Consider the following 27,513-nt stretch of genomic DNA (forward strand, 5'->3'; position numbering starts at 1 on the left):
TATGGTATTGAAGGCAAACCACAGCGGCCCCAAATCCAGCATAATGTTCATGTTTTTAAAAAAACAAGATGGCAACGGCCAATTTGAGTTTTGAGTGATATTATTATGTGTATCTTCACGTCTTTAAAGTGGACTTATAGGGAATAATGCTAGATGCAAAATATGAAGCTCAATGTCAAGCAGAAAGACTAAAAACGGGGGAAGCAGCTCAACTCTATCTTCATCCACTCTGAAGCTAACCAATTAATGTTATTTCTCAGGTTCATGCATGTACTTGAGAATGTGAGATTAATAATGTCCTCACAACTAAAAAAAGTGTGAGAATGGCTAAGGAGACTGGCTAATTAAGTTTTTCACACCTAGTTTTTGTATTAATTTAGAAAAGAAGAAGCAATATTGGCCTAAATATGAAAGTTTAAAAGCATTTGCTATGTCTTTAAAAAAATAGTTGCTGAAAAAGGTTTTCATCCACGTAGTTTTTTTTGGACTAATACAAAATGTAATGTGTAAATAATTACATTTCAGAGGCTGATAATCAGATTTTTAAAGCTTTGGACAGAGTCTGGTGAGATATTATTTTCATGCCAAGGCAATTTAACTATCTGCCGATTATGGCTTCGGGTTTAGCTTACAGCTAAGAGCGTAGCATTGATCTACTTCTCTCACTCTTTTCTCTAACTACTCCTTTTTACATTGAGAACATAACGTGCATGTTTTTTTTGTTTTTTTTCTCTGTGTCACTTGGTAAATAACAAAGCGTCTTCAACCAGTCCAACTGACATTGTTGCATTTCGTTCAACTAGCAGTCCTGTTGATAACAAAGAGATATCTCTATGTAAGGCTGGACCATGTCAAAGATTGCTGACATGTTACCCAGGACAACATGACCAGACTGTCTCCTAGATGCTCCTGTCTCCATCCCCCTCTGTGTGTGTGTGTGCGTGTTTATGGGGGTCCACCCTCCCTCTTCAAGCATCAGACCACACAGCTCAGCCCTGAGACCTGTCAAACACAGCTGGGACATCTCCCCCTCTCTGCCCCCCTACCCTCACCTCCCCCGTCCTTTCTCTCCTCCCCCTCTCTGCTCCCCAGACTCAAGCAAGAAGCTTTGATACAGGGGTGTCGAGCAGCAAGGGGAAGATTTCCATTTTTATCTGCTTCGAAGACTCCAAGACCCTCCTCTCTCTCTCATCATCCCCAACTGCCTCTCATCAGCATAAAAGACTCTGCCATGTCCCTTCTTCATTGTGTATGCTTCAGATGCAGCATAATTGATATAGACATGATCGGGGAGGGGAATGAGCAGAAATCTCCAAGACCGATCCATGGCGACTGCTTCTCCTTTCTTTTGTTGCTTTTGAGGTGCAAGTGCAGCAAAAACGACTCGCCCTGTTTTCTGCACTGGCTGTCACACAAAGCGAGCTTCTGTCCTGTGCAATAAATGTCACGCAACGTATAGTCAAAGTCTCCACGGCAGAGATTCTGTCAGCTCTTGAACTTTTCATCGCAGAATACAAAGTGAGACAGTTGCTCAAAATAAATGTTTTGAAATTGGGGAGCGTTTGAGGCTGCCTTGTCACCTGATGGCTGTTTTGCACCTCCTGCTGTAGACAATAACAGGCGTGCCAGTAAACTTTAGTGTTTTCTCATCTCCGGCGCTGTTCAGACATCACTTCCACGGCTCCGAGGCCTGACTGTTTCCGCCCTCAAAGGTCATAAATCAAACGGTTTTAGGTGAGCTCACACAGTGGTAGAGTGCAACTTATCACATTCCAATCTTGAGCAATTTACAGGTGTTGTTGCCTTCTCTTCTTTACATGAACAACCTGCTCTGCTCACCTAAAGTCTGGACAGAAATTGGCCATATTGCTGATGTCAGAAAAGCACTGTTTGCTTCAAAAGTACTCAACAGCCTCATGATAACTATATAAGGGCCTCGTGAAACAGTCAGGTTGATAATTGTCCGTGTGTCCTGCTGAGTGCTGCGTTTCAAAATGTTGAGACTGCAAATACACATGCATTACTGAATGACAAGTTAACTTATGATGCTTTTTTATTATGATCGAAGCTGTCATGCAGCTAGGTCAAAGGTTAGACAAACAACAAGCTCACATATAAAGAAAATGAGTGACTCTTCAAATACATCAGTATATGAAGTCTGTACAACAGATTACTTTCATAACTGCTTCCTAAATACTTCATGACAAGTCTAATAAAAGCAAGCAATTAAAGAAGAAAAGCCTACCAAACACATTAAAAGTAATGTGTTGTCCCTGCACTGCTGCTGCTAATCAGGGTAAGCTGTTTTCTATTTATGTAATATGGTTCGGTCTCATTCACATTATAACGGATCTCTTATCAAGACATAATCTCATGCAGGTTATGCTAATCAGAATTGCTTTAAATGATTGTCTCTGATTTTCTTACATACTGCCAGCTGGAATAAGCAGATGCAAGTGTGATATATCATCCAGTAGCAAAGTGTCAAAGTTGAAACACCACACATGTGAGACCATTGCTTATACTCATCTCAGCTAATCACATTTTTTACGAGACTTGGAACCACATCTACAGTAATGTTTCATTTCCATTTGAAATTTTTGTACTGAAATCTCCGTTAGAAAACATATCACTTTGATATCCAGTGAATGTTGAGAAAATATAAATTCCAAGTCTAAAAATGATATTTTCCTTTCCAAATATCTTTGTGTTCCTAAACCTAACCAAGTCGATTCAGTGCATAAACCCAACTGAACAGAGATTGAAAGCAAAAGTTAATAAAAACCAAACTCAACTCGAAGAAAAAGTCATGAAACAGTGAAACAGTAAAGGTCACATTGGTAAAAAAAACAAACATCTGGCTTTTGAATGCAATGGGAAAAGTGTTTATCAGTGACTCTGCAATATTCTTGAGTGGACACAGCTCACATTTTCTCTGTAAAAAAGACTAAACTTTCAGACAAAAGATATGTGATTGATCAGCTCATTCTAAGTCCTGTGGTGTGGGTCGGACTTCCATCTGATCTGATGAAGTATAATCAATTAGTTTTATTTTCTCAGAAAGTCATGATTATTAGGAACTGTGGTCCAATGCAGCTGGCATGATACAGTACAATGCTATCCCTTCATGTTGTAGTAACTTAGAGGCTTATTAACTGGGAGGTGGTGGTAATGTGACTCCAGTTCTGTGTACGCTGTAGATCTCAGCGCACTGAGGGTAAACATGCCACTACTGGCAATGAGAAAGGATTTGATCAGCTTGTTCAAGCAGGTTTGGGGGAAAAAACAGCTTAGAAGGGTTAAATTGCGCATTTGGCTGTTGCCATATTGGATCCTAACTGGACTAAAAATAAATACATAAATACTGTAATTACTCAAATTACCACCAGCATAGTGATTAGAGTAGTATTGGATTAGGTTTGCAGCAAGGAGGTTAATCTAAGTATAGCAACACTTTACTAGCTGTTTGATGGCTTAATTAAGCCAGAGGTTCATGCCATCTATTATTGGCTATTCTGACACCAGTGATACATATAACAAATTACCACTCAGACATGTTGATTTGTAGGTGACCATGTAATATATGTATATATACATATACATAAACTCTTGTTTTTCAGCATCCTTCAGTAGTTTGCAGCTTCAACATATCTGTCTGAACAACTCCAGTTTTTACAATTAATCAACCAATATTAAAACTTGCCATTGTTCTGGGGAGTAGTTTGATAGGTGAGCTGGGGCTAATTTACAGATACATGAGGCAAAAGTGCAAAGTATTTACCACAAATTTTAGAGCTCAACGGATTTTATTTCACAGGGAAACCTGTCAGAAGAGATTAGATTTTATTTCAAATCGTTTTTTTATTGTGAAAAGCATTTCAAAATTACACATTTATATACATTCAGAGTTTTGTTTTAAGTAGGAGATAACACAAACAATAACCCACATATAACAGACAACAAATAGCAAAACACAAAACCCACCCTCCACCACCCCACCCTCACACAAACACACAACCCACCCTGGGACTTCCTGATCTATTACACTGTTGAGGCACTAAGAAATTAATATGGATAAACAAAAAAACATATTAACAAAATCACTGAATGTGCTGGAGAAGGGGATACCAAATCTCTTCGAATTTCTCCAGTCTGTCTGATAACACATGCCGTATCCTTTCTAGGTGCAAGAGTCGGATCATTTCGTCTAGCCACATTTTAGCAGAAGGGGTCTCATTTTTCTTCCAAAATTGTAAGAGAAGTTTCTTAGCTGTAATTAACATGTATGATAGCAATTTTCGTTGGAATACTGGGAGTGAATTAAACTTATCTGACACGCCTAGCACCACCAAAATTGGATCTGGTTCTAGTGAAGTCTCTATCATATCTGATATTGACTTAAATATCTGGACTCAGAATGGTGAAACCGTGGGGCAAAGAAAAGAAGAGATTAGATTTTAGGGGTTTTAATCAATGCCAAGGTCCAACTTCAACCAAGTTCCACCATGGATGGCATCAGAGTTCACAAATGACCAAAAATGTTGCATTCATAATGATGTAAGTGCACAAAAGGTGAGGTAATTGAACACATTACCTCACACTAAACTCATTGGAAGGATTAGTTTGCCAGGCTTTAAACTAGACTAACTGACTGCTGCTTTAGTCTTTAAATGAATAACCAGTGGTCTCCTGCTTCCACTCTTACTTTATAAATATAAATTTAAAGCAATGCATTTCAGAAATAACTAAATATGAAAAATGTCAATTACAGGGTACAAAACAGCTGCATTTAATTTACATTATAAACAGACTAACAATAACAATGACACAGTTGATACAAAAAAATAACCACATAAGCCACAGCACCGGAAGAATGTTTCAGGAATGTAACAGCGACTAAAATAACATTCAGCTGGTTCAAAAGGTGATGGATACAGATTTTCCACTGTAGCTCTCCCAACACTTGATAAATCTTGATAAAGCTGCGGTGCATCCCACTCTCTACCCCACCCTAAACCCCTCCCTCGCCTCCTCCCGCACCCACGCACGCGGAGATGGGGAGAGAAGTTTGCCTGCGGCGCGGTCCACTGAACATTAACTGTATTTCATTTGGGGAACAGCAACAAGAGCCTCCGGAGAAGCTTTCAAGGGAATGCTGAGGAATATCCGCCAATAGAAGAAGCACCACTCACAGCTAACCCTTTCCTCTATTTAAAACACAGAGAGAGAGAAAAGAAGAAAAAAAAAAAAGAAATTACTCATCATTAATGTCGCCAAACTAGTGGGAAGCTCGGGTCAGTGGGACAGCGGCCGCACGCGGACTGTCGTCTGTCGGAGGGTGCTTTCAAATCGTGGGTCCGAGACGAGAAGAAGACAACCAAACAACTGAAAGTGACAAAGAGTCCGACTCAGAATGAATAACAACAAACCCGAGAAAGAAAACGAGCAGAGTGAATTCACCAACCACGAAGAGGAGGTACGTACCTAAATCTACCTGGTGCTCGCGCGCTGTTTTAGCGCATTTGGATGTTCAAAAATTGCTCGTTGACCCATAACGACATCCTAATATGCACAACCTTGCGAACTCGTCAAAATAGCGACTCTTTCGCCCTTTATTCGTTTTCACTCTACCTGTGAACGCAAGGAACCTGAGCTGTCTATTGTCGTGTATTCTCATTATAATCCCGTTTTCACCTCCTGAAAGTTTGAGGCACGAACGTGCGGTTCACTCCTACACGTATCACGGGGGTTTCCTGGAGGCAGTGCATCATTCTTTCGCTAAATCACTCACCTGTCACCAATAGCCTCTATCCCCTATATTTTGTTTTTCAGACGCGTTTATCTCTCTTGGAGCCTTGTCATAAAAAAAAAAGAGAAGCCTTTTGTGAGGGAAAGTAAGGAACAAAGCAGGACGTGAGTAATCACTAACAACTAGTTCCTGAATAACTTTGAAGCCAGCATCAAGTTGTTAACTATGGCTTACTGTACAGTGAAGCCAGACTTCACACAACTCTGAAAAGCAGCGGAGAGGGGAATTCTGAGCCAGGCCGAATTAGTTTTCAGTGAAGCTGGGGAGCTATTGAAGTTCAAACAACTGCTGCAACATGTAGGCAATAACTCTTTGTAACCCAGACTCCGCATTACAGTCCAACAAGAGAAGCCTCTCCTTTTCCATTTAATTGAATCTAAACGCACCAGAATTAAGTCATCTTCCCAAAAAGATGTGAGGTAATCCATTCATAATAGATAAGATAATGGTCCAATTTCTGTCCTCTCTCCTCTGTAAACATTACACAATCTGGTTCAACAATATCTCATCTTTTTTTGTAAATGGTTTTCTACTTGCATGAGGTGATTTGCTTTGGCACAGCTGTGCTTCCATTCAAATGAGTGGAGTGTTATTTCAGAGCTCCACACATCCGCAGCAAAGGGATGTTAGAAAGGTATATCAGATTATATCAGATATTTCTCTTGGAGTAATTTGATTAAGGCTCAGGGTAATGTTCGTCACTTTGTAACTGAATAGCCAAACATACCCCGACTGATGTAATACCATATTTGGTCCTCTGTTGAGGTTACTATGGATGCAGGGAGACACTGTAGCACCACTCGGATGAGGTAAACGGTAAAAAACGAACTTCTTGGACACCGTTTCAGTGTGAAACTTCACTGATTTCATGGCCCAGAGGAGCCTTAAAACAATTTTCTAACCAGACAATAGTTGTGATTATTATCATAATTGAATAACCTTTTGCTTGTTTTTCTTAGCCCACTGAACACGTTAATCCATAAAAACAGCAGGTCTCAAAACCGAAGGACGTCATCGGGTACCTATTTTGTCTGACTGATTTTAGAAAATGCAAAGAGAAGTAAACAGTCACAGTTCAAACGTGTGAATCAGAGACGTTTGAAAGACTGAACTGATAATGTCGGTTCGTCGGGTAATCTCGACTCTTTAGCTTCATCTGGAGGAGCAAAAGCGATTTATAAGTGCTCATCATTGACTCTTGCGGCTTTGATTGAGGACCGACGCATTGAGGCGATTATTCAGAAACCGGTCTGTTATAGTGCAGTAAATGATGAGCCATTTTAAAGCAGAAATGTCAAGAAAAATAAACTTTAATGTTTAATCTCATTTTTAGGTGGCACTAAACAGAATCTGCACTCTTTTATTTTATGGAATACATCAAAGAACGGTTTAAAAATTAATCCATAATTTAGATATCATTGCAGTATAGCATGTTTGAAAGCCTGTCATGTCCACAAGCCGAGTCACCAGACAAGAGCTGTCTTAGGCATTGTGTAAAAGACAGACGTAGAGACAGTTAGAGTAATGACCGGAGGAGACTAATGTTGTGGAAATGTTTGGAAGCCTTCCAGACTGGCAGGGGCTTAAACTTACTTGGATGAATTAACGCAAGGTTAGACGGCACTTCTTTTTCTTTGGTGTAATGACAGATGTTGTATGCAGGAGAGCAACAAGGTTTTCGGAGAGTTGAGACACGTTTGGAGTTCTGCACAAAGACACACGCGGGACCAAGAATAATAGGCCAATTTCTGATCATGACTTGCACTTTTTCCGCTTGATTCATATTTGATTAAATTGCACTTGTTTCAGCTTTTCAGTGCTAAAACATTCAAGTCCCCCCCCCAACCAGATGGACTGACCTCTTAAGTGCTTTATACTAAACAGCAAAGTATCCATAAAGTATAACCTTATGGGAGCCAAAGTTTAACAGCCTGGCCGGTGTGACTCTCACATGCTAAACAGCAGCACAAACAGCAGCTCAATGGATCACTGATTTGCACCAGTAAAGCACCGTTGCAAGCTTGGCTCCTCATGCCTGCTTCATTGCTCAACCTCACTCGACATCACTGGTGTACACCAGAGCCTGACTGCGCTTTGTGTTTATCTTGCGTGGACCAGTGCTCACCAAACATGGTCTCGTAGCAGGCGAGGTATGCAGGTTTCAGCCCCGGCAGCATCTAATCTAGAGAGCTGCTTTGATAAGTGTTATTATCAGGTGTTCTGGATGCTTTCACGTATCGCGGCACTCGCCGCTGATGAAGTCTAGGTGACATACCGTTGACTGCATGGTGAATGTCAAAGATGTGCTTCAACCAGGGGCTGCTTTCCAGACCTTGTATGGAGAGGACATCTGGTGTGGACCTCAGAGTTATTTTTGAATTAACGTGATTTGAAGAATGATTGAAGAAAACATTGAATGCATTTTTGCTCATTGTTAAGTACATTCATGAATGTTGAGACCTCCAGACATTGGTGTGTTATCAGGAAGGTGACATGTCAAGACAAAGTGTCAAGACAACCAGTTCACAAGAGATGATGAAATGAATATTTCATTGCTTGTTTTAGGAGCAAAATATGATGGATTAGTCGATTAGCTGTGGTCTGATTTTAAAATATGAAGGTTGGCTGTTTAGTCTCACACATGTTATTTAAAAATAGTTGGATTTGGTCAATTGGACTGCTATATGATACTGATTTACTAAAACAAAATCACCTATGATTAACTGAAAATGAAAAATAACAGTGGCAGCTCTGATTTTTGACAATGTATTATTCATTCAAGTCATTTATCAAGTAGAAATACCATACATGCAGAAATACAAATATGTTGTCCTTTCTCAGTTGATCAGCTGTTATGTCTGCTGTTATATATCATTGTGAATCAGTCGAACGTGTGTTTTTGGACTGTGTTGTAGAATAAACTAAAGGAATTTTATGACATCACTTTAGCCTCTGGGAAACCGGCTGACATTCTTCCCCTGTATTTTGACATTTAATAGAGAAACAGAGAAAGCGGGTGAAGGTGCAGAGAAGCCGAGACAGGTTGTGTATATGGAATGCATTGTAACAAATCAAGTCAACTGACTAAGCTTGACCTTTCACCTCTCTGCCGTCAAGTCTCCTCTGGCGAACTTGTGTTTGCTTAAGTTGAAACTCCAAAGCTTTGGAGGTCCAAATTACTCTCGAATATTTTACAGATGAGTGAACACAGAGTATCCATGTTATTGTTAGTTTCTCCACAGGATTTAAGCGTACTTTGCCTGAAACGAGAGCTTGTAGGAAAATGGCTGTAACAGTGCCACTGAGCAGGAGTTTGAACCTTGTCCGACACTTGTTGACGCTAGCTCCTTGCTGACCATTAACTTGTTAGTGGATCTTTACAAGCGCACAAAGCGACACACAGCGTCACACAAGCGGAGTTCAGCAAATGTGGCGCATCTCCTTGGGGTGTACTTGGGTTGTGCTTGGCCTGCTTTGGGTATCCACCAGGTCCTCTTCAAATAGCAGGTCATGTGGCCAGCGTGACCTTTTCCATGAAGAGATGTAGGTGGGGAGCTACACTGTCGGAGAGGCACGGTGAAGCGGAGGGAGGCCAGTGCAGGTCTGCAGCACATCTGCGTGGGCATGTGTGTGTGGTCCCTACGTGTGCATGGATCTATGAAAAGGGCACGCAGATACATTAACTATCTGTGACATGAAACGTTACCAGAGGGCAGCATGAAGGGGAAGGTGCCCATGATGGGGAGAAAGCGAAAACACAGAGAGGATCTGACGTATTGTTGAAGATTTACTGTAGATTAAGACTGTGAGGTAGTTTTAAAATGGCAGATATGCTCTGAGGTATACGGTAATTTAGACAATAAAAGGCTCCTTCGCAATCTCAGACAAACAGTAAAGCATTGCTCCATCCACCCATCTGATAGGTTGGAGTTTATTTATAAAAGCGCCAAGGGAATTGTCATCTTATCTTAGCCATTTGTCAGCTGTGCGACAAGAGGTATTTGAAAAGACAACAACATGGCTTAGTGTTGGGACGGATGTGAGAAGAAAGGAAGAAAGTATATATAGTACAATTGCTAACCTCTTGACTTCTTTCTGCTCTCATCAGTTAATGTATATTTATGAACGTAATATTAGTGCTTCTTTCCTTAAAAGATCTCGGCTGTCACATTTAGATTTGCTTTGTAATAAATGACAGACTACATGCAGTGTTGTGATCGAGGGAGGTGTGAGCTTTTTCTCGTAGACGGTGTGAGACATTTTGTCTTGCTTTGTCACTCTGTGTTTATGCACTTATTCTGTCACCTTTACTGAATATTACTTCCTCACAAGCTATAATTATCCACCTCGCAGTTTACAGTATCTCATCTCTGTCTCTCTTCACACCTGCTATCACATTCCTTTTATGCTCTTTACACTTTCTCAGCCTATAATTCTCTTTTTCATCTAATTTCTTGTCTCTGCACCACCCGTCCATCCTCCTCTCCTTCTCCCTCACTCCTTTTTTAATCTCTCTTCCCCTCCGTTTCCTTCCCTCCCTTCTTTTCCTTTGTCCCACCCCTTTTCTCCCCTCACTCTGCCTTTATCTTGTTCTTTTGCCATTTCCTCCCACTCTCCCTCGCTCCACCCTGGTACTGTTTATAATTTAGCACTCTTCATCTCCTCTTTTGTAACTTGGCTTTCTTTTTCATCCTGTTTTTCCACCTTCTTTCACCTGATTTTTTTTCCCCGGGCACCACATGCCTTATCTCTTATCAGCCCATAGATTTAAAGCTTGACCCTAAGATCTCTGAGTGCAGGGGCTGTTGATGGTCGTGGAAAGAGCCTTGAAGACAGAAGTTAGCCAGGCATAGTGGTAACAGCGAGAAAACTTATGTCTGACTGTCCAGATGTGGTCCAAAAGCCTTTTGGGTTGGCAGCAACAGCTGGCCCACCATGGTCAAACCAAGCCAGAAACAAAGTCTTTACATAGCTGTGCATTAGCCAATCAGGGCTAATTTGTTGTTTTGGTGTTTGCTGAAGGTCGTGCTTCCATAAAAAGAAGCACTGCCAACTGTTAAAGGAATTAAAATCTTCTTCTGTTATGATATAATACGGCGGGCTTAGAGTGAAAATGGACTTTGTCACTAAAACTTCAAACTTAAAGTAGTTAATTATTTGCACAGCTTTGACAGTTGCAGCTGGTGAAGTGAGAAAATTTAATGGCATTTTACATAATTGTAAAGTAAATATCACGAGTAGTAATACTGTAGGTGCTGAAGGTTATGGTGTTGTTTTTAACAGTATTATGACTGTTTATTGGGAATGATTGACACAGTAATGAGGAAATCAGTTTGGAGAGGATCTATCCTCAATCTGATGCTTTCAAGTAATTAACCTTTGAGGTGGGACAGTGGGACTTTATTGAATAGTTATGACTGTCGTCATCAGAGACATTTGTAGGGTAGTAAACCAAAAAACGATTTTCTTTCTTTCTTTCTCAGGATATTTATTTGTTAAAACAGTGGAGGTCTTTTGTGAGAATTATTCTTGGATATCTGAAGGGCTGCTGGAAAGGGGATGGGGATTTTTCAGAAATTTTGCTCTTCAGTTTGGGGGTTCATCTTTGCAAATTCTGAACTTCTTCCTGACCATAGGCTGTACCTGGATGTTTGACTTTTCCACATTCTGCCAGTGGAGATGCCGCTTCTAAACCTGACCATTTGGTTCCGTCAGTGCTTGCAGCGTGAGACAAGAAATACACTTACTTTTGATAAACTTTGGTCTGTTTATGATGCTGCTTTGCATTTCCTGGCGCATTCGTTGTGCACATGACGGCTTTGCATCTTCAAGATGCCATATGCATACAACCGGTAGGGGCAGCATTGGGGCAAATATGACTGGCTTTCCCGAGTCCTTATTTTGGCAATTTTCACTTGCCATCTGAAGTGCCACCACTACCACCTTTTCTATCATGATCTTGGCAACGTCCCTAACATTAATCTCTTCTATCGTCATCATGTTTTCGTTTACATCCTTTAAATCTAGCAGCCTGAGTTCTCTGGTGTCCCTCTGGTGGAATCCTTTGATAACAGGCATAGTACACTAGCAAGTAAATGAACCATTACACCCACAACAACACTGGTTGCCTACGTGGGTGTGCAGTTAAATAGCAAGCATATTTCTGGCTTAAGGTTCGAGCATTGTTATTAAAGCCGGAGATTTGTAATGAATAATGTTAGACAGTTTCTTATTTTATCAACAGTTTGGAAGTTTTTGTGGAAATGCATTTAAAATACAACTTAAAAAGAAAGAAAAAAAACCCTTAGATTTGGATGTCGATTACCATGGTAACGATTGAAGCTTCAAAGCATTGTCAGCTCCAAAAAAAAGCTGTTTCTTGTATGATTAAACTGGTGTAAAAGAGTCATTGACTGCAAGTATCATCACCGTGATTAGACGACAGAAATGGCTGTATTGCACAAAGATTACAGCATGCTGAAAGCGGGCAAATTTTAATTCACGGAGACGTAGATCGTGACTGAATACCTGCTGTTGTTTTGCTTTTTTTCTCCACTTGCTCCAGACATTTTAACCCTCTGCCCACCCAACCTCAACACCAAACAGTACAAGGTGTCCACTTGGTCAAGCAGCAACAAAGGAAGCCCAGAAAAGGCTGAAGCGGAGATTAGTTCAAATTAATGAGCGCTTTGGAATTTTAAGTCGATTTATGGACACTCATCAGATGACAGAAAGGAAGAAGAGATCAAGCCGGTGTGAGCGATTTTGATGAGCTCTAAGCTGACAGTCGACTTGACGTGTGGGTGACAGTCTGTGAAAGGGAGTCGGTCCTCTCTTTCATATGACACCCTGAGGACTTTTTGCTGAAAGAGGTTAACATGAAAGAAAGAGTACATATGTGTCATTAACGGAACAGATTTTCCTTTCTCTGAAGTGTTTCGAATAAAAAACAAGGGAAACTAATGGAGATGGGAAGAAAAGAGCAACAGCAGGAAAAACGGGGAAGTGCATACCTACTATAGCCTGATTAACATAGACTTTCAAATCTCTTCGAGATTCTGGTCTGACCAAGACCATAACGAATACGATTCGAAATGGCCTGGTCAACCCGCCTCCCTCGGGTTGCTACTGGTTGTGGCCAGAAAAGGCTGTGCCTAAGCTTAAGCCAATCACACCACTCTTTCCTCTGACGTATGATTTAGCTACCAGCGGGGCTAACTGGTAGATTAAACTCTTACCAAAGCCAGTAGGGAGCAAGCCAGGCGAAAACGTCTTTCCTGTCAAGAAACGATTCAAGGGCTGTTCTTTGCTCGATTTTTAACGAGAATCTCCTGTCGAACACTTTCATTACAGCATCTACAGCAGTGTCAAAAGCTTGACGCTGCTCCATGTTGATATTGAATGAAGCGCTTCCGTGTACAATCCATGGGTTGAGTGGCAGTTCAACCACGTCACTACCTTGAACCCGCCTTGGTTGGCGCTGCTCAAAGTTGATTGCTTCCCGACAAAGTGGGTGGAGTTCCCATTTTTTCGGGAACTCGAATCCACCTGAATGAGCAGTTGGCCTGAGTAAGTGTAGCAGAGCCGAAGGTGTTGCGTCACTGCGAGGGCGGAGCCTGGGTATACCTACTAGGTCATTAGTTTTAAATGTCTTTTAAAGGTTAACCTGTTGGAACATTCACAGACTCTTACTGAGCTGTAATTGTTAGTCAAAAGCACTTGTGGGAAGTAAGAGGAAAAAACCAAAAGACAGTCTCCTCTCAGAGTTTATGCATGACGCTTGGAGTGTGCTCAATCTCAAAGTTAACCTCTGCCCAACACGACAACCCGGGCCTAACCTGTGACTTCTGACCCTGAATGGGGAAACTTAACCCGCTGAACCGTGGTGATTAACAGGCAGAGGGACTCCTCCTTTTATGGCTGTTTGACACCTCTCAGGCCTGCAGTCTCTCACTCGCCACATTCCTTTACGTGGAAGATGAATAAAAAAAAATGTATGAGAATGATGGGTAGTGATGCTAACACAGAGCAGTGACAACTCCGGGGTTGCAGGAGGCTGTCAGTTTGACTGCTTTTGATGATGTGGCTCAACTTGAACCTGAGCTCTCCTTGGCCTGTGGGAAGACTTTGATTTCAGCTCGGTCGCACAAAACGAGCATTTAAAAATAATGAGTCTGGATGTGAAATAGTGGATTTCCTCTGAGCTTTTTAGGATTTCGTGTACAGCTAATCGCCACATTTTTTTTGCTTCCAACCACATGTGAAGCATCAAGCTCCTGAACTCTCATTTCAAGGTTAAAGCTGCTTCCTGCCACGTTTGGCTTGAAGGACCTCTGTCTATTAAGTAGGCTGTCGAGCATGCACACTCAGGGAGGGTGAGGGAAATGCATAGTAATATTCTCACATTGCACCAAGGTCGTGTCCCTCATTTCAGTCGGAATGAACGGTCAGAAAGGCACTCAATTAAAGTCAGAGCAAATATGTGAGAGAACCACACAGGCGGGCGGATTATAATAAGGGCATTCCAGGTAACAGTTGTAGCAAATCTAATTAAGCATACAAAACAAGCTGAATAGAAATGACATATTAACTTGTCCTTAATGACTCAGATATAATGTCTTTCTGCATAAAGTTTTAAAGGATGTTCCTATAATTTACAGTCTCAGCTGTTATGTAAATCTGCATTTTACTTTTACTGTTGGTTTTGGTCAAGAGTGAGCCTTGTTATTCGTACAAAAAGAAGAAAATAGCATTCTAGGGCTGATACTTTTGTACCAGGTGTTGCAACACAATAGAAAATGTTGGTTTGTTCCAGCCAAGATTTTATCTTGATGTTAAAGTCTCTGTTGGTATTGGCAACGCTGTTCTTAGATACTGCTTAGATCTTAGTAAAAAACACAATTAAACAAGTGTGTGCCAGTGCCTCGACCCATCACACACTATAACTATTCATGTCATTGTTATTAACTGTTATTAAATGAATTCTTTTTAAAAAAAAATTATAGAAAAAGGCCAGCCATCCTCTGGCTATAGTTCCTACTGTCCAGTTTTCTCCTTTGATTTGTCAGAGTACCTAATAGATAGTTCTATGTGATAGAACTTAGAGTAAACTAAAGAAACTTTACTAAATAATACCTTATGCTGTTGGAGATTTGACCACAGTCAGACTCTGGATTTGCCTGTGTTGCCTCTGTTGCCTCTGTTGCCTCCAACTGTCCTGATGATGGTATCGTGCGATGGATTAGAATCCAAACATCTAAAGTATGTATAACCTGTGCATCCGTACAAAGATTTTGAAATTTTACCTGACATTTTAGAGAATAACTCTTATGTCCTGATGATTATTGGATTCTTCCTTTAAGATAACACTTCACTTGTGTTTTGTTCGGAGTACAGACTTCTCAGTCTCCATCGGCGGGGTGTTACAAGATAACCTGAAAGGTGCAATGATAGAGAATCAATAGGTTGATGACCTCATCCGGTGCTTGTGGAGTCAAGGATCTCTGATTAGAGGTGCATGGATCCCCCAGGACTTGCTGCAGAAGTGGCCTTAATAGGATCTGATGTTTTTGGCCTGGGGCTGCACACTCACTGTGCTCCGCTAAGGCGTTGCCAGGGAACTGTGCTGGTACGCCGGCTGTGAAATAGTCAGCTGGCTCGTGGTAGGTAGGGGCTCCTGTTTTTGATTGAAGCTTGCCTGAACGTTAGTGTAAGCGCGCCATAAATGGTCAAGGATTCAAAGGCTTGAACCAGGCAACTCAGCACTATGGTAATGTGGGTATGTGACTCACGAGGAACTAATAAAACAAACCCAGTAAAAGAGTGGCAGAGGGTTTGTCTTTGCTTTTTACAAATCTGGAAAATCTTCTAAAACCCTTGCTTGACCTTCACTTTAGTTTACGGCGTTGTAAAACTTTTTGAAGTTCTCTGTAAGTGGTGGCAGCACTTTTACAACTCCCTGCCTTTTCATTGTAGTCTGATAGCAACATAATAGACTGATACTGTAATCAACAGCAGATGTCTGCAGTGGAGAGCTGTTGACACATTTGTCTGTGAATCATCGCGTAACCGGCGTGTGCAGTCAGCCCCACACCGGACATGCAGAAACGATCATATATCACAACAGCTGACGTCAGGAAGTCTCAGGAATGAGGTCTGATGCAGCCAAGAATGTCCCATTGTTCTGAGTGTGGAAAGGACTCGTTGTGTTTTGACTGGTGCAGCATGCCCAGCTCTCATGTGTCTATGACTGAAGATGGGAGCTTAATCAGAGATGAAATCTGTCATAGCTTGACAAGAGAAGGTTGGATGACTAGGATTTTCTTAATCTACGTAGAGTTCTGATATTCAGCTTTTGCTTTTAGCCAAATGCAGTAAATCTAATTTAGTCGTACGAGTGATGTATGAATCTGTCATCTGAACGCTACTATGCGCGCCTAACATCTGATCCGATGTCGAGGATGATTTTTGGCATCTTTTAGTGTGCATTTGTAGCTTCAACATGAGTTGTGTTCACTAAAACAAAGAATCAAAAGCAGTCTTTGATGGAGATTTCAAACAGAAAGCTTTTGTTGTCATTTTTGTGACTTGCTTGTCTCAAACACCCTTTTTAGATTTTTAGCTTCAGCACCCCTCTTCTTCCACAGCACCTCTTTATTGTTAGTTTTACCAGCATCAGCAGCTGTCTGTGACTGACTTTGCTCTTGTCTGATTGACTATCCTCCTCTGACTTTGTTCCCATTTCATTCCATAAAAGGAGACCGTGAGTAGAGTTTATTTAAGCAGATTTGTCAGAGGCTGAGCGTAATGACGGCACCGACGGGCTCAGCTCACCTTTGATGAGATCAGAGCAAAGGTGAGGGAAGTTGCCACGGTGAGAGTTAAATTTTTTTTGGCTGATTGGCCGGTTTGGTTTTAGCCATGCTGTTGCTCCCACAGTTGCTAAGCTCCTTTGTTTGTGTGTTGCTCTGACTTTGGCTTCAGTGGTGCATATCAGGTTACATTTGGGAATGAGGCGCAGTGTTAGTTCAGCAGTTCCTTTGTGCCCTGAGTTGTGAATCCACTATCTAATGAATCAGGGAGCTTTGAATCCACTCTGTGTGATCGACACGTTTTATTCTAAAAGCCTTAAATAGAATCGGATCACTTCATACATTTCACCGTGACAGTTGTTGATGTTTATTTATAGGGTGGAGCTTTTGAAAACAGTTAGATGCACGCAGCCTATTGTTTGAGTTTTATGTCTTGTGTGCTCAGGAGCATTTTCTTGTTCTTACGCCAAGCCAACTTTAATTGATTCCAGAGAGAAGTGGTGCGAATAGTGCCTCTAAAATGATAATATTGACAGAATTGATCTCATAAGTGCTCCAGTTGCCTTGGAGAATCATGACTGGAAAAAAAATGAGGATTTTTTTCTTTTGTTGCTTTGCACAGCTTTAGGTGCACATGCAAAGCTGTCGTCAGTTTATTCACTAATCTTAAATGACCCCTTGTTAATGACAGATACTTCTAAAATTACATGTAAGTAATAGAATTTCCTGTTGGAGCGCCAACATAATGTAACAAGAGTGCATGAGCTATGACAAGGCTTATCCGCACCTGTGTGTTGTAGTGCTGCTATGTCTGTTTTTTACCAAATGTTGGCACTGGTGCTAATGGATCTGCACGTGTTGAAAGAGAGCTGCTGTTCACACCAGCCTTTTTAGACATGGCTGCTTGGTTGTCCATTGTATTGGTTGTCCATTGTATGATGGTCGAAAATGTGCATTAGATTTGTTACCACTACCTGGTTTGAATTGAATAGTTATGGTCAACAACACTTTGAAGATGCAAACAAAGCTGGGCTAAATGGTCTTTTAGTGGTTTAGTTGATCTTTGTCTACAGTTTGCAAATATTTGCCATGTTTATCTCTTCTAGGTAGAAAGGGCTGATTATTGATGTGATCAATTATGTGAGTAAAATGTCCACTACATCAGAGCTGATTTGAAACGGGCCATTTTATCCGCCTCATTGTGCGTTAATTCTATAAAAAGGGAGGGAAATTCATCTCAAACAAGTGATTAGTTTCAGTATATATTGTTTTTTAAATCTCTATATATTTTTTTTTCGCTTTCCATCAGTCTTTTTTTTTTTTTTTAATCACCAATTATTTAATCACACTAAATCTTTGTGCCATGGAAGTTAACAACACAATAGCCTTGAGATGTTTTAATAATGAAGACGTGTTTGTCTTTTGCTGATGGGTAGCATTACTACGTGCTGCTACTGATTTATTTTTATTTATTTATTTTTTTTTTAAGTAATGGGAACTAGCCTTACTCATTCACTTGGTAAGCATTTGCACAAACTGTGTGAGAAAGATGGATTAATTCTCAAGGTCTGGAAAGCAGATCTACTGGGAAAGTGTCTTAAACTTGTCTTCCTGCTAATTGTGAGGAGAGCGTGACTCCTGAGTCAGAGTGAAAAAGATGTTAAAGAAGAGCACAATTTAAGACAGTGCTGCTTCATAATTGACATGTCATTTACCAGTTTTCAGGATTCTTAAAAGCTTTCACCACTTGCTTGCAAGCCAAGAGGGTGATGGGCAAAAAATGCAGGACTCACTGTGCCTTGTCTGCCATCTTGTCAGTTTTTCTGTGGAAAGTAATGAAACTTTGACTTAAGTCTGCGTGAAATCAAAGTATGCATGTTCACTATAGATATGATGGCATGTAATAATGAATCAAAGAGAAGAAAACTCAGCTGCACTCTTTGCACAAAGTTAACTTTGAATGAAGGATGTTCTGCGGTACATTCTCCGTTTTTAGTTTCCAAAGCAGTGTTCGAAGCAGCACTGTGTAGACCAAATGAGTTCACCCCCACCACCCACTCACAGCTGTCTCTCAAGTCATCAACCTGTTTTTCATTTTCTTACTTTTCCGTCACTAAAGTTTTCACATTGTGGGGAGGTTATGCACTTTGTGTCCTCAAAACACAATCATTTCATGCAGAAGTGCCGGAAGCTGTTGAGTAAAATTCTTCTTTTAAAATAGATAAATAGATTAAAAAAAGGTGTTTGAATAAACTAGTTTCACCTGCTGTACACCTGCAGATTTCTAGCTGCATTAATTTTCTCCTTATCAGCACACATAATAACACAATAGAATGCCCACTTTGCCTGAAAGCACCTTTGTAGTCACCTGTCTGTTGCTCCGCTGTGGTTTTGCACCTTCTTTGTCTCAACGTGGACCACAGCACTTGGATTTTCCCTTTGTCCGTTGCAGCTAACACATCCGTTACATTACAATTCCCCAGCAATGCCAACTGAAGTTGCAAGTTGAAAAGTTCAAATGTAAAACAGAGGCTGCCATAAAAGACGGCAGATTGTAGATTAAACAAGAGAACATAATACTGCAGAAGGGAGTGTGTGTGTTATTGGGTGTTTGAGTGTATTTGCTGGACTAAAAGACATACCTATCTGTATTTGAAAAGTCTATCTTTAAGAGTAAAGCCAGTCCAGGTAACTATTTAACTCATGTTCATTGTCCTTTTCCTCATAACCTCATCCATTACTGTCGGAGAGGCAATGGAGCTATTTATAACAGGTGGAGGTTAATGAAAAATACATGATCTCTCTCTTGTCCTCCTCAGGTCCGAACACTATTTGTCAGTGGGCTACCTCTGGATATTAAACCCCGGGAGCTCTATCTCCTCTTCAGACCATTTAAGGTATGTTTGTGTGTTTTAGACTGATGGGTTGCAGCTATTCTTAGCAGCTTTCTTTCCAGCAGTCAATGAGACCTCCATTAATGGTGATGAAATAAACGGCAATGGAAACTCTCCTGCAAGGTTCAAGTGTCTGTGTTCCCAAAGCTGAGGTTCAGTCACATCTTGATCCACAGTAAAGTTGTGTGTTGTGTGTCTCATGTGGAAAAATGGCTCGATGCCTGCAATACGAAAACAAAGCTATTTGCTTCACCTCAGAAACTCCACTTTGTCACATGCACAGAGAGTTCTAGTTCAGTTGAATTAATGTGGATGCTGCAGGCTTTTTGGATCGTTGCCCAAGAATAATGCACCTTAATGGGGCAAGAGCAGCGCTGTGTAAGTGAATAATGAGTAATGGCAATGCATGTAATCCCTCAATTAGACAATGACTATGGTATGTGCTCTGAGTAAATGTTTCATATCTCAAGTGTTGAGAGCAGTTAGCAGTAATTAATCAAGTATGGCACAACATTCCAGTCCATATGGTCTTCATAAGCGCTCCATGACGCATGAAACATCCAAATTCAGTCGGCTTTGAGATTGCCATGCAAAAATTTTGACATTGTCCCAAACTGAAGTGGTTTAAACTCGGGAGACTGAGTTGCGACATCATAGTTCTGACACATTTTCTTTGTTTCAGGGCTACGAAGGCTCCTTGATAAAACTCACCTCTAAACAGGTATGTTATATGACACTGAGCACCTTGTTTCCATCCACAAAAGAAACGCCTCACTGAATGAAGCCTTGCTGTTACAGTTGCATTGCACAATTTCTTGCCCATCAACACTTTAACATATCTTGTATCTCCTTTTTTCTTTTCTTTTTTTCTCTTGGAGGTATCTGCTTGTTGACAATGAGGGATTAGCCCCCTGTTTTAGGAAGTGCCTTCAATAGATTTTCTTGAGGAGGAGGGGTGGGAGGGTGTTGCACCAACTTGCCTTTGGCAGTGGAATATAGTATTTGTCGTCACAGATAGTCGACTCTGAAGGGACATGCAAGGATGTGAGGGGAGAAGAATTTCGAGGTGTCGAAGCGAACAGTTTGACAAGAGCAGTACCGACGGTGGATTTTTTTTACCTCCAGGGCTACAGGACTGAAAATGAGCTCAGCTGGCAGGCATCCATATATAAAGTTGAGCAATTTAGCTTTTTGTCAGCATACTTATCACCGCGTTACTGTTTCCCACGAATACGTGCTCATTAGAAGGGTTTAGGGCGATTTAGGTTGTGTGCGCAGTTTAATAGCTCGAAAACTAAAAATAAAGGAAAGCTTTTTGCAGCAGCAGTGAGAAATCATCTGGAAAAGATGCTTTAGGATTACTCCTTTTTAGTTGCTTTGTGGTTGCAGGTTGTCAGAAGCATTCACAAGATAATTAGCAGCTGTTACTTTTAGAAGGTCAAGTCTTCAGCAGGCTAGTGTTTTATTATTATTGTTTATCCGCTGCTGGGGTTTTTTTCTTCTTTTTTGTCGAAGCAGCTGTCTGTATCTATTTACAGTATTTCAGATTTATTGTCTACCACCACAAACAATGTGCTAGTTTTGATGTGAGACACACATGTGCAAGCACTTGAGAGGTAATGTACCGTAGATCTATAAAGACTAGTCCCTGCTTACGTATTGGTTTTTAATTTGGCCACTACCGGCTTTTCAAGTCACCTCTTTGTCAAAACTTAAACATCTAAACAGCAACAACTACTGAAGATGAATATGAAATATTTAATCTAAAAATGTATGAGACCATGTTCATGTAATGACATCTGTCAAGTCTGCAGTAATGGGCTTATTATATGTGTCTTGCAATTTTTTAGAATGATACATCATTAAACAAACAAATGGCACAGGCACTAAATGCTGAAAGTTGGAATGTAAAGTAATGATTTGGAAATCTCATAATACAATATTTTATTCCTACTAGAACATATCAAATGCTTGTCAGTGAGACATTTTACCATTTAATTTAGAAAATTGAGCTTATCTCGAATTTCATGGCAGCAACACATCTCAAAAGAGGTTAAGAGGCAACAAAAACTATGGAAAAGTAAGTGGAGCTAAAAAAAAAAAAAGGAACAGCTAGAGGAACATGATTCAACTAATAAGGTCAGTGACATGGTTGGGTATAAAAAGAGCACCTAAGAGAGGCAGAGTCTGCATCTGCAAAATGCATCAACACAGCGGAGCAATTTCAGCACAATGTTCCTCAACATGAAACTACAAAGACATTTGATATTCCATTACATACAGTACAGGATTGCCCGGCTATTTGTGTCTTTATCTTTCTTTAGATTAGGCAGAACAGAATAAGCATCAACTTGGGGACACTTTATTACAGATTTTTTTCCCTGCTGAAAGAAGGTTGTTTGGCTGCGAAGGAAAGAAACGGTCCGAGCTGTAGCCCCCGTTTCCAAACTAGGCCTTGAACAGCCAGGCTTGAAAAGGGGCATCTGTTACCATCCCACATAAATGCCATCTCCAGCATGACAAATGTCAACCGATACACGTGTAGAGTCAGTCGTTGCTAAGTCTTGTCTTGGAGTCCTCAAGCTTTGTTTTGCTTCTCCCAACTAATGGCAGTGACGGTGGCGATGTAAATCAATCGATCTCCCTCTCCCTACTAGTCTGAGAACACACAGCTATCTCCATATATAGCAACAGCCAGATCTCAGACCCTTTCTATTTATATTCCTGTTTCCCTTCCTCCCCCTGACGTCTTCACTTGGTCCTCCTTTCTTTTTTCTGTGCGTGTTTCTCCTTTTCACTTGTTTCTCTCCTCCCTTCACTCCATTTATTCAAAATTCCCATAACCCTCGACTGCTTTTCCAGATCACAGGCAGCATTGTGACCCCATGGGATCAACATGTTTAGAGGCTCCACTTCCACAGAAATATATTCTACAAAATTGTGCATTCTTTGTTCACATCTGCAGTCAGTTAGAAATATGACAGCCACACCGCATCCTTGTGCCTTCTTTTTGCTTCTCCCTCTTCATTAGTATTGCAGGTACCGGCTCCGAAGTCATGCTATTAGAATGTAAAACACGAGCAGGTGAAATAGATGTGAACAAAAATATATTGCACTGACGGGCAGTGTTTGTGGAGGTCTTAAAAGCTCCTTTTACCTCAAGCCTTTAAATTCCCCTCTCATTTGTCCTTTTCTCTTTCCATCTTTATCCTTTTCAGCTGTTTCTCCTCTCATCTCTGCCTCTCACATAGTAAAACATACATGCTCTTTCTTGCTCTCTCTCACATTGCCCGTATATGGGCAAAGGAGAGCCAAACGATGAACTCTTTGTACAAAGTAAATGTTCAGCCTGCATTTTTCTCCCTCTTTCTATCTCCCCCTCTGTTGCCACAGCTTTATAAACAGGGCAAGAGAGAAAGAGATAGAGGAGGTTGAGAATGGGGGGGGGGGGGGGGGGGGAGAGTATATATATATATATATTTATATATATATATATATATATTTAAAGAACAACATGTCTTTGTCACTCAGACAGAAATGCAGACTCAGTTTTCTGCCTTTAACCATGTTTCTTTCTTTTGTTCTGTCTTCTTGTCTCCCCAGCCGGTGGGGTTTGTCAGCTTTGACAGTCGATCAGAGGCGGAGGCTGCTAAGAATGCCTTGAACGTAAGTGTCATGCCCTCTTCGTGCTCCTCTCATGCACAACCTCAACGCGAGCAGATCTAGCGACGGCTCGGAACTGCATCTCTTTGACTGCAGTGCAAATGCATTTGATGCCAGGGAAATTCAGACACATTTTCCATACCATGCAAAAAGCACAATGTTAGTCAAGACAAATATGTCATAGCTACTCTAAATACTGTACCATCTGAATGTTTCTGTTTGAGAAGACAAGGTCTCTGTCTGTAGGTTTCACCGGGAAACCTGCAAGGTCAGGAGAAAATTTGTTCTTCCACATATAAATAGAAGATATTGATCTAGGGTTTAATTTTAATCTCACTTATTTCAGACTGTAGCTCAGTTGAAAGCCTTGATGAGGCAGACTCGAATATAAAACGGAGCCTCGTCCTCACAGGGTTTTATTCAGCCTCTTGAAAGAAAGAGAGTAATGAACACCAGCTCTCACACCTTTATTTTCCCATTGTTTTTTTCCCCGTTAGTTGCCTCGTGAGTTATTGTTGATTTCTTTGTCAAAAAAGATCACCCCGGTCTAAAGTAGGACCATAACGGCAGAGTGTGGACTTACAGACGTGGAGATATTGTAGCGTATTTCAGCAGAATAGATGAAATTATTATCATCTTATTATTAGCCAACAACACTCCCCACTGTTTCTGTAGATTCTCTAATAGAATCTCTAAGTGGGGCTGAGAATTGGAAAGAGCTCTTGTTTTTTGGGGGAAGTGCTTTATCCCGGGGGTCATATGGAGATAAGCTAGATTTTTGCAAACATCTATCTGCATATTGAAAGATGTGTACTGCTGAGAAAACTTGAGCAAGAAGGGGATGTGTTTGCTATCACAGGAGTCCCGTTACATTTCCTCTAAACTGCAGAACCTCTCAATAACAGTTTTATTGTGCAGTCATCACCGAAGCAGCAGATGCAGAGGACGCTAAGAAACACTTCAAGGTGGATAGCCAACACAGTTCAAACAGAAGTGTGCTCGGGCCTCATTATACCCATGTACCTTATTATACCTCTGCAGCCTCTACCGGCAGAAGCTGCGAGTGCACTGAGCCAAAGCAATCCTAGTTAATTCCCCCCTCTTTCATGAGAAGAGTCATCCCTCGCTTGTTTTAGCTCAGCTTTGCCCGAGCCTGCAGGGACAAGCTGAGAAGCTCCTCACAGCTACTTGCTCTTTTGCTGCAGAGAACTTCACTCTTGACTGCGTTTCTCCTCAGCTCATCTGACCTTTGTGCTGTTCTGTGTCTTTTACAGACAATCAAAATGAGGTTAATTAGGGGGGGATTTTATAGCCGCCGCTAAAGTTGTGCCCCGGCTTCCAAAGAAAGTAAACAAATAGCATCTTTGTTATTTTTGCATGAAGAAGACCTTTGTTTCTACAACATTCCTCATGTTTTCTCAAGTGAAAGTAATTGAGAGGAAAAAATATTTGGACTACTGCTCATGCGGAGTTATTAGAAGAAGATCTGAGAGAAAAATGACCTTTTTGGCTTGTCATGAGTAGGAGCATGTCGGAGGGATTTTAGCAGTGGCATCCCAAGAACAAGAATTTGCAGAAGTGTTTGGCCCACTTTAAGCTACGATGCTCACCATGTGTCCCTACAAATGAGGGATTTGATGTCATAATATTAAATTACAGTGACGGAGTTTGGTAGGGAGCACAGCAAGGTTCTCGAGGCTTATATTCCTGTGTTGTTAATGACATCATGCGCTTGCCAGGTTTGTGTCATCGGGTTCAAAATTTCAATTACGAGTGTTGCTCCAAACTAGAACAACACCAAGATCCACTGTGAGCAGTTATAGTGGGCTTCAAGGTCTAAGGTTTCAGCTGGAGATTAGACTGTGAAATTCTGAAAGATGAAAAGTATGCAGATTGACAGTTCCCGATACCAGCCAGATCTCACTGGATTTCTCAGCAACAGACAGCAAGAAGTGAAGACAGGCATCTCACTCTACCTTGGTCTAAATTGCTCTGTTTCATCACTACAACAAACACAAGACAGAAAGCCAATCAGCACTTCAGCGCTGTGCAAAATTATTTAGTCAGCTCGTTTTAGCGTGATTGTGAAAGCGAAGTATTACTGGTTTCATTTTTTTTTAACACCGTAGGAGTCATTCTGTGGTGAACGCTAATCTGAACCAACAGAGACGCCTTCCAAGTTGCAAACTTTGAGCAACCTTCCAGGAAAACAAAGGACGTCTCAGAACTGTTTAAACTGGTTGTCTAGCTTCATCTTAATTCAGCTGCAAGGAAAAATCAGCCAGCGTGTGAAACAAATGGAATATGTGGAAATCTTCAAACTGAAATACCCAGAGTGCATCTGAGTCTACTGAAAATCCTTCACCCATACTGTACGCTGCAGGAAAAAGTTACACTTTTGAATTGATTTGATATAAATTAGGTCCGATTTTCTGACACCCACTTCAACGTGCAAGGTGACCGGCCCTTTTAGCCGTATCATAGCCCAGGATTTCTGTGAAAGTCTTGGACTTCCATTATAACAAAATAACAAATAAATGGAAAATATGCAGGCGTCCTGCAAAAACTTTAAATGAGTACATAAAAACTCCAGGACTGGAATCTGCTACAAATGCCCATCAGCAACATTTCTAAAAATGTCAATCTGAGCAGCCAATGGTGTGTTAAGCTACACATTATGCTCGATAAAAACCTTACATGACATAATATAAACCCTATAGACACTATCTTGGCCTACTATCTTAGTTTCAAGAACATTTAGAATAGAGCTTACTGCCTGTCAACACTAAAATCTAAAGACTTCAGTTCCTAATCGATGACTCACACATTAGTTTCAATGCTATGAGTCAGTCTCACAACTGTAACGAGATATTTTCAAGCTTTGTCCAAACGCTTAAACTCTGTGTGTACTTTCCCACTATTTTAAGCATGAGAGTTTCTAGGAAACAACATTTTTACAAACAAATCTTTCTGCTCGATCTCAGGGGGTCCGCTTTGATCCAGAGATTCCCCAAACTCTGCGGCTGGAGTTCGCCAAGGCCAACACCAAGATGGCCAAAAACAAGCTGGTAGGCACTCCCAACCCTCCTCCCTCTCAGCAAAGCCCCGGGCCACAGTTCATTAGCAGAGACCCATGTGAGTACTCCTATCTTTCGTCTGTCTGTCTGTCCCTGAGCGTGTCTTACTTTGTCTGTCTCTGCTGCTACTTCCTTTAGCTGTACTGGAGTGGACAGCTGTTTCCTTTTAGGGACTTTTTTTTTGTTGTTATGAGTAGAGGCTTTTTCCCCCCCTTGTGACTGTACGTGGAAAAGGAGAATGGTGTGCTTGCTTATTGAATTGACATTTTATGCTTGTTCTATAACATTCTCTTTCCATGCAAACATTTTAATGCTATTTGTTCTTGTGATGTGTGAACAAAATGTTTATGGGGAGTGTTTGTTTGAATTCACATGAATCATGTGCTGTGCTATGTTGGCTTGTTTTGAGCTCTCCCCCACCAAGTCTTACGGCCCCTGTTTGATTAATGACTCATTAACAGTGCATGTTCTTTGTTAACTGTTGCTTTGATAATTTGGACTCAAGGCCCTTCAGTATCAGGTGTTTATGGAATTTGCTAACGTAGCTCTTGTGATTTTCTTTTTTTCTAGTTAAACATTTTCAGAATTTTTGCTTGAATCAACCATTGATAGTTAAACATAGGCCAGCTGGGGAAGTACATTCTTCCTGAATGACCAAACGGCCCTTATCTTGGATCTTTTCTTTGCCAGAAAAAGGGTGGTACTTGGTGCCTCAGAGGAAAATGGAAGGAAACGATTAATGAAACCGTGACGTAATCATCAGGAGAGAAATTGCTGTAATTTCCTGATATGAGATGTTTAAATCGCCCTTTTTTTTCTGATCATACTGTGATAAACAGTCACCAGGAGACATGGAGAGCACAGGAAAATGGCCTTTATAATTGTACCGCTATCTGACAGATCTCCTACGAGTCGCTTCATGTTGCCTGATTTTGTGTCTCTAAGTGTGCACTCCCCCCTGTACCGTGCAGCACCATCGCCTCACTTGTGCACTTTTTTCACAATCACTCTGCACTCAACCTAGGGAGTAAATCAGCACGTCTGTGGTGGTTTCCTCTTGTTTTCCCCTGATATATACAAAATATGATTATCGGAGTGTAACCGACTGTTCTCTTAGCGCCTGCTGCCACGCCTGTGAGGCTTTCTGTTCTCACACTGGGAAGTTTGGAGTAATAAAGGTGCCAGATTTACCAAGGAAGACCTTTGTAATTAGTAAAAAAGCTGACTGCCATCAATTTTGCTGCTGCATCCGCAGTTAA

General features: G+C 41.0%; 1 protein-coding gene across 5 annotated transcripts in view; it reads left to right on the forward strand.

The window, feature by feature from the left end:
- The first annotated feature begins 5,008 nt into the window (after positions 1 to 5,008).
- The window catches only part of LOC142369266 (RNA-binding protein with multiple splicing-like), a 37,312-nt gene continuing 14,807 nt past the window's right edge, over positions 5,009 to 27,513 (forward strand). For 3 of the 5 annotated variants that reach the window (XM_075451591.1, XM_075451592.1, XM_075451593.1), the window contains exons 1-5: positions 5,013 to 5,476; positions 19,440 to 19,517; positions 20,197 to 20,235; positions 23,118 to 23,180; positions 26,162 to 26,312. In XM_075451591.1, the coding sequence (XP_075307706.1) occupies positions 5,414 to 5,476; positions 19,440 to 19,517; positions 20,197 to 20,235; positions 23,118 to 23,180; positions 26,162 to 26,312 (394 nt within the window). In that variant the 5' untranslated portion in view covers positions 5,013 to 5,413. Of the gene's footprint in view, positions 5,477 to 19,439; positions 19,518 to 20,196; positions 20,236 to 23,117; positions 23,181 to 26,161; positions 26,313 to 27,513 lie in introns of all 5 variants that reach the window. The other 2 variants (XM_075451595.1, XM_075451594.1) reach the window with 2 other exon arrangements.

This window comes from Odontesthes bonariensis, chromosome 19 (assembly GCF_027942865.1).
Source record: "Odontesthes bonariensis isolate fOdoBon6 chromosome 19, fOdoBon6.hap1, whole genome shotgun sequence".
Taxonomy (NCBI): domain Eukaryota; kingdom Metazoa; phylum Chordata; class Actinopteri; order Atheriniformes; family Atherinopsidae; genus Odontesthes; species Odontesthes bonariensis.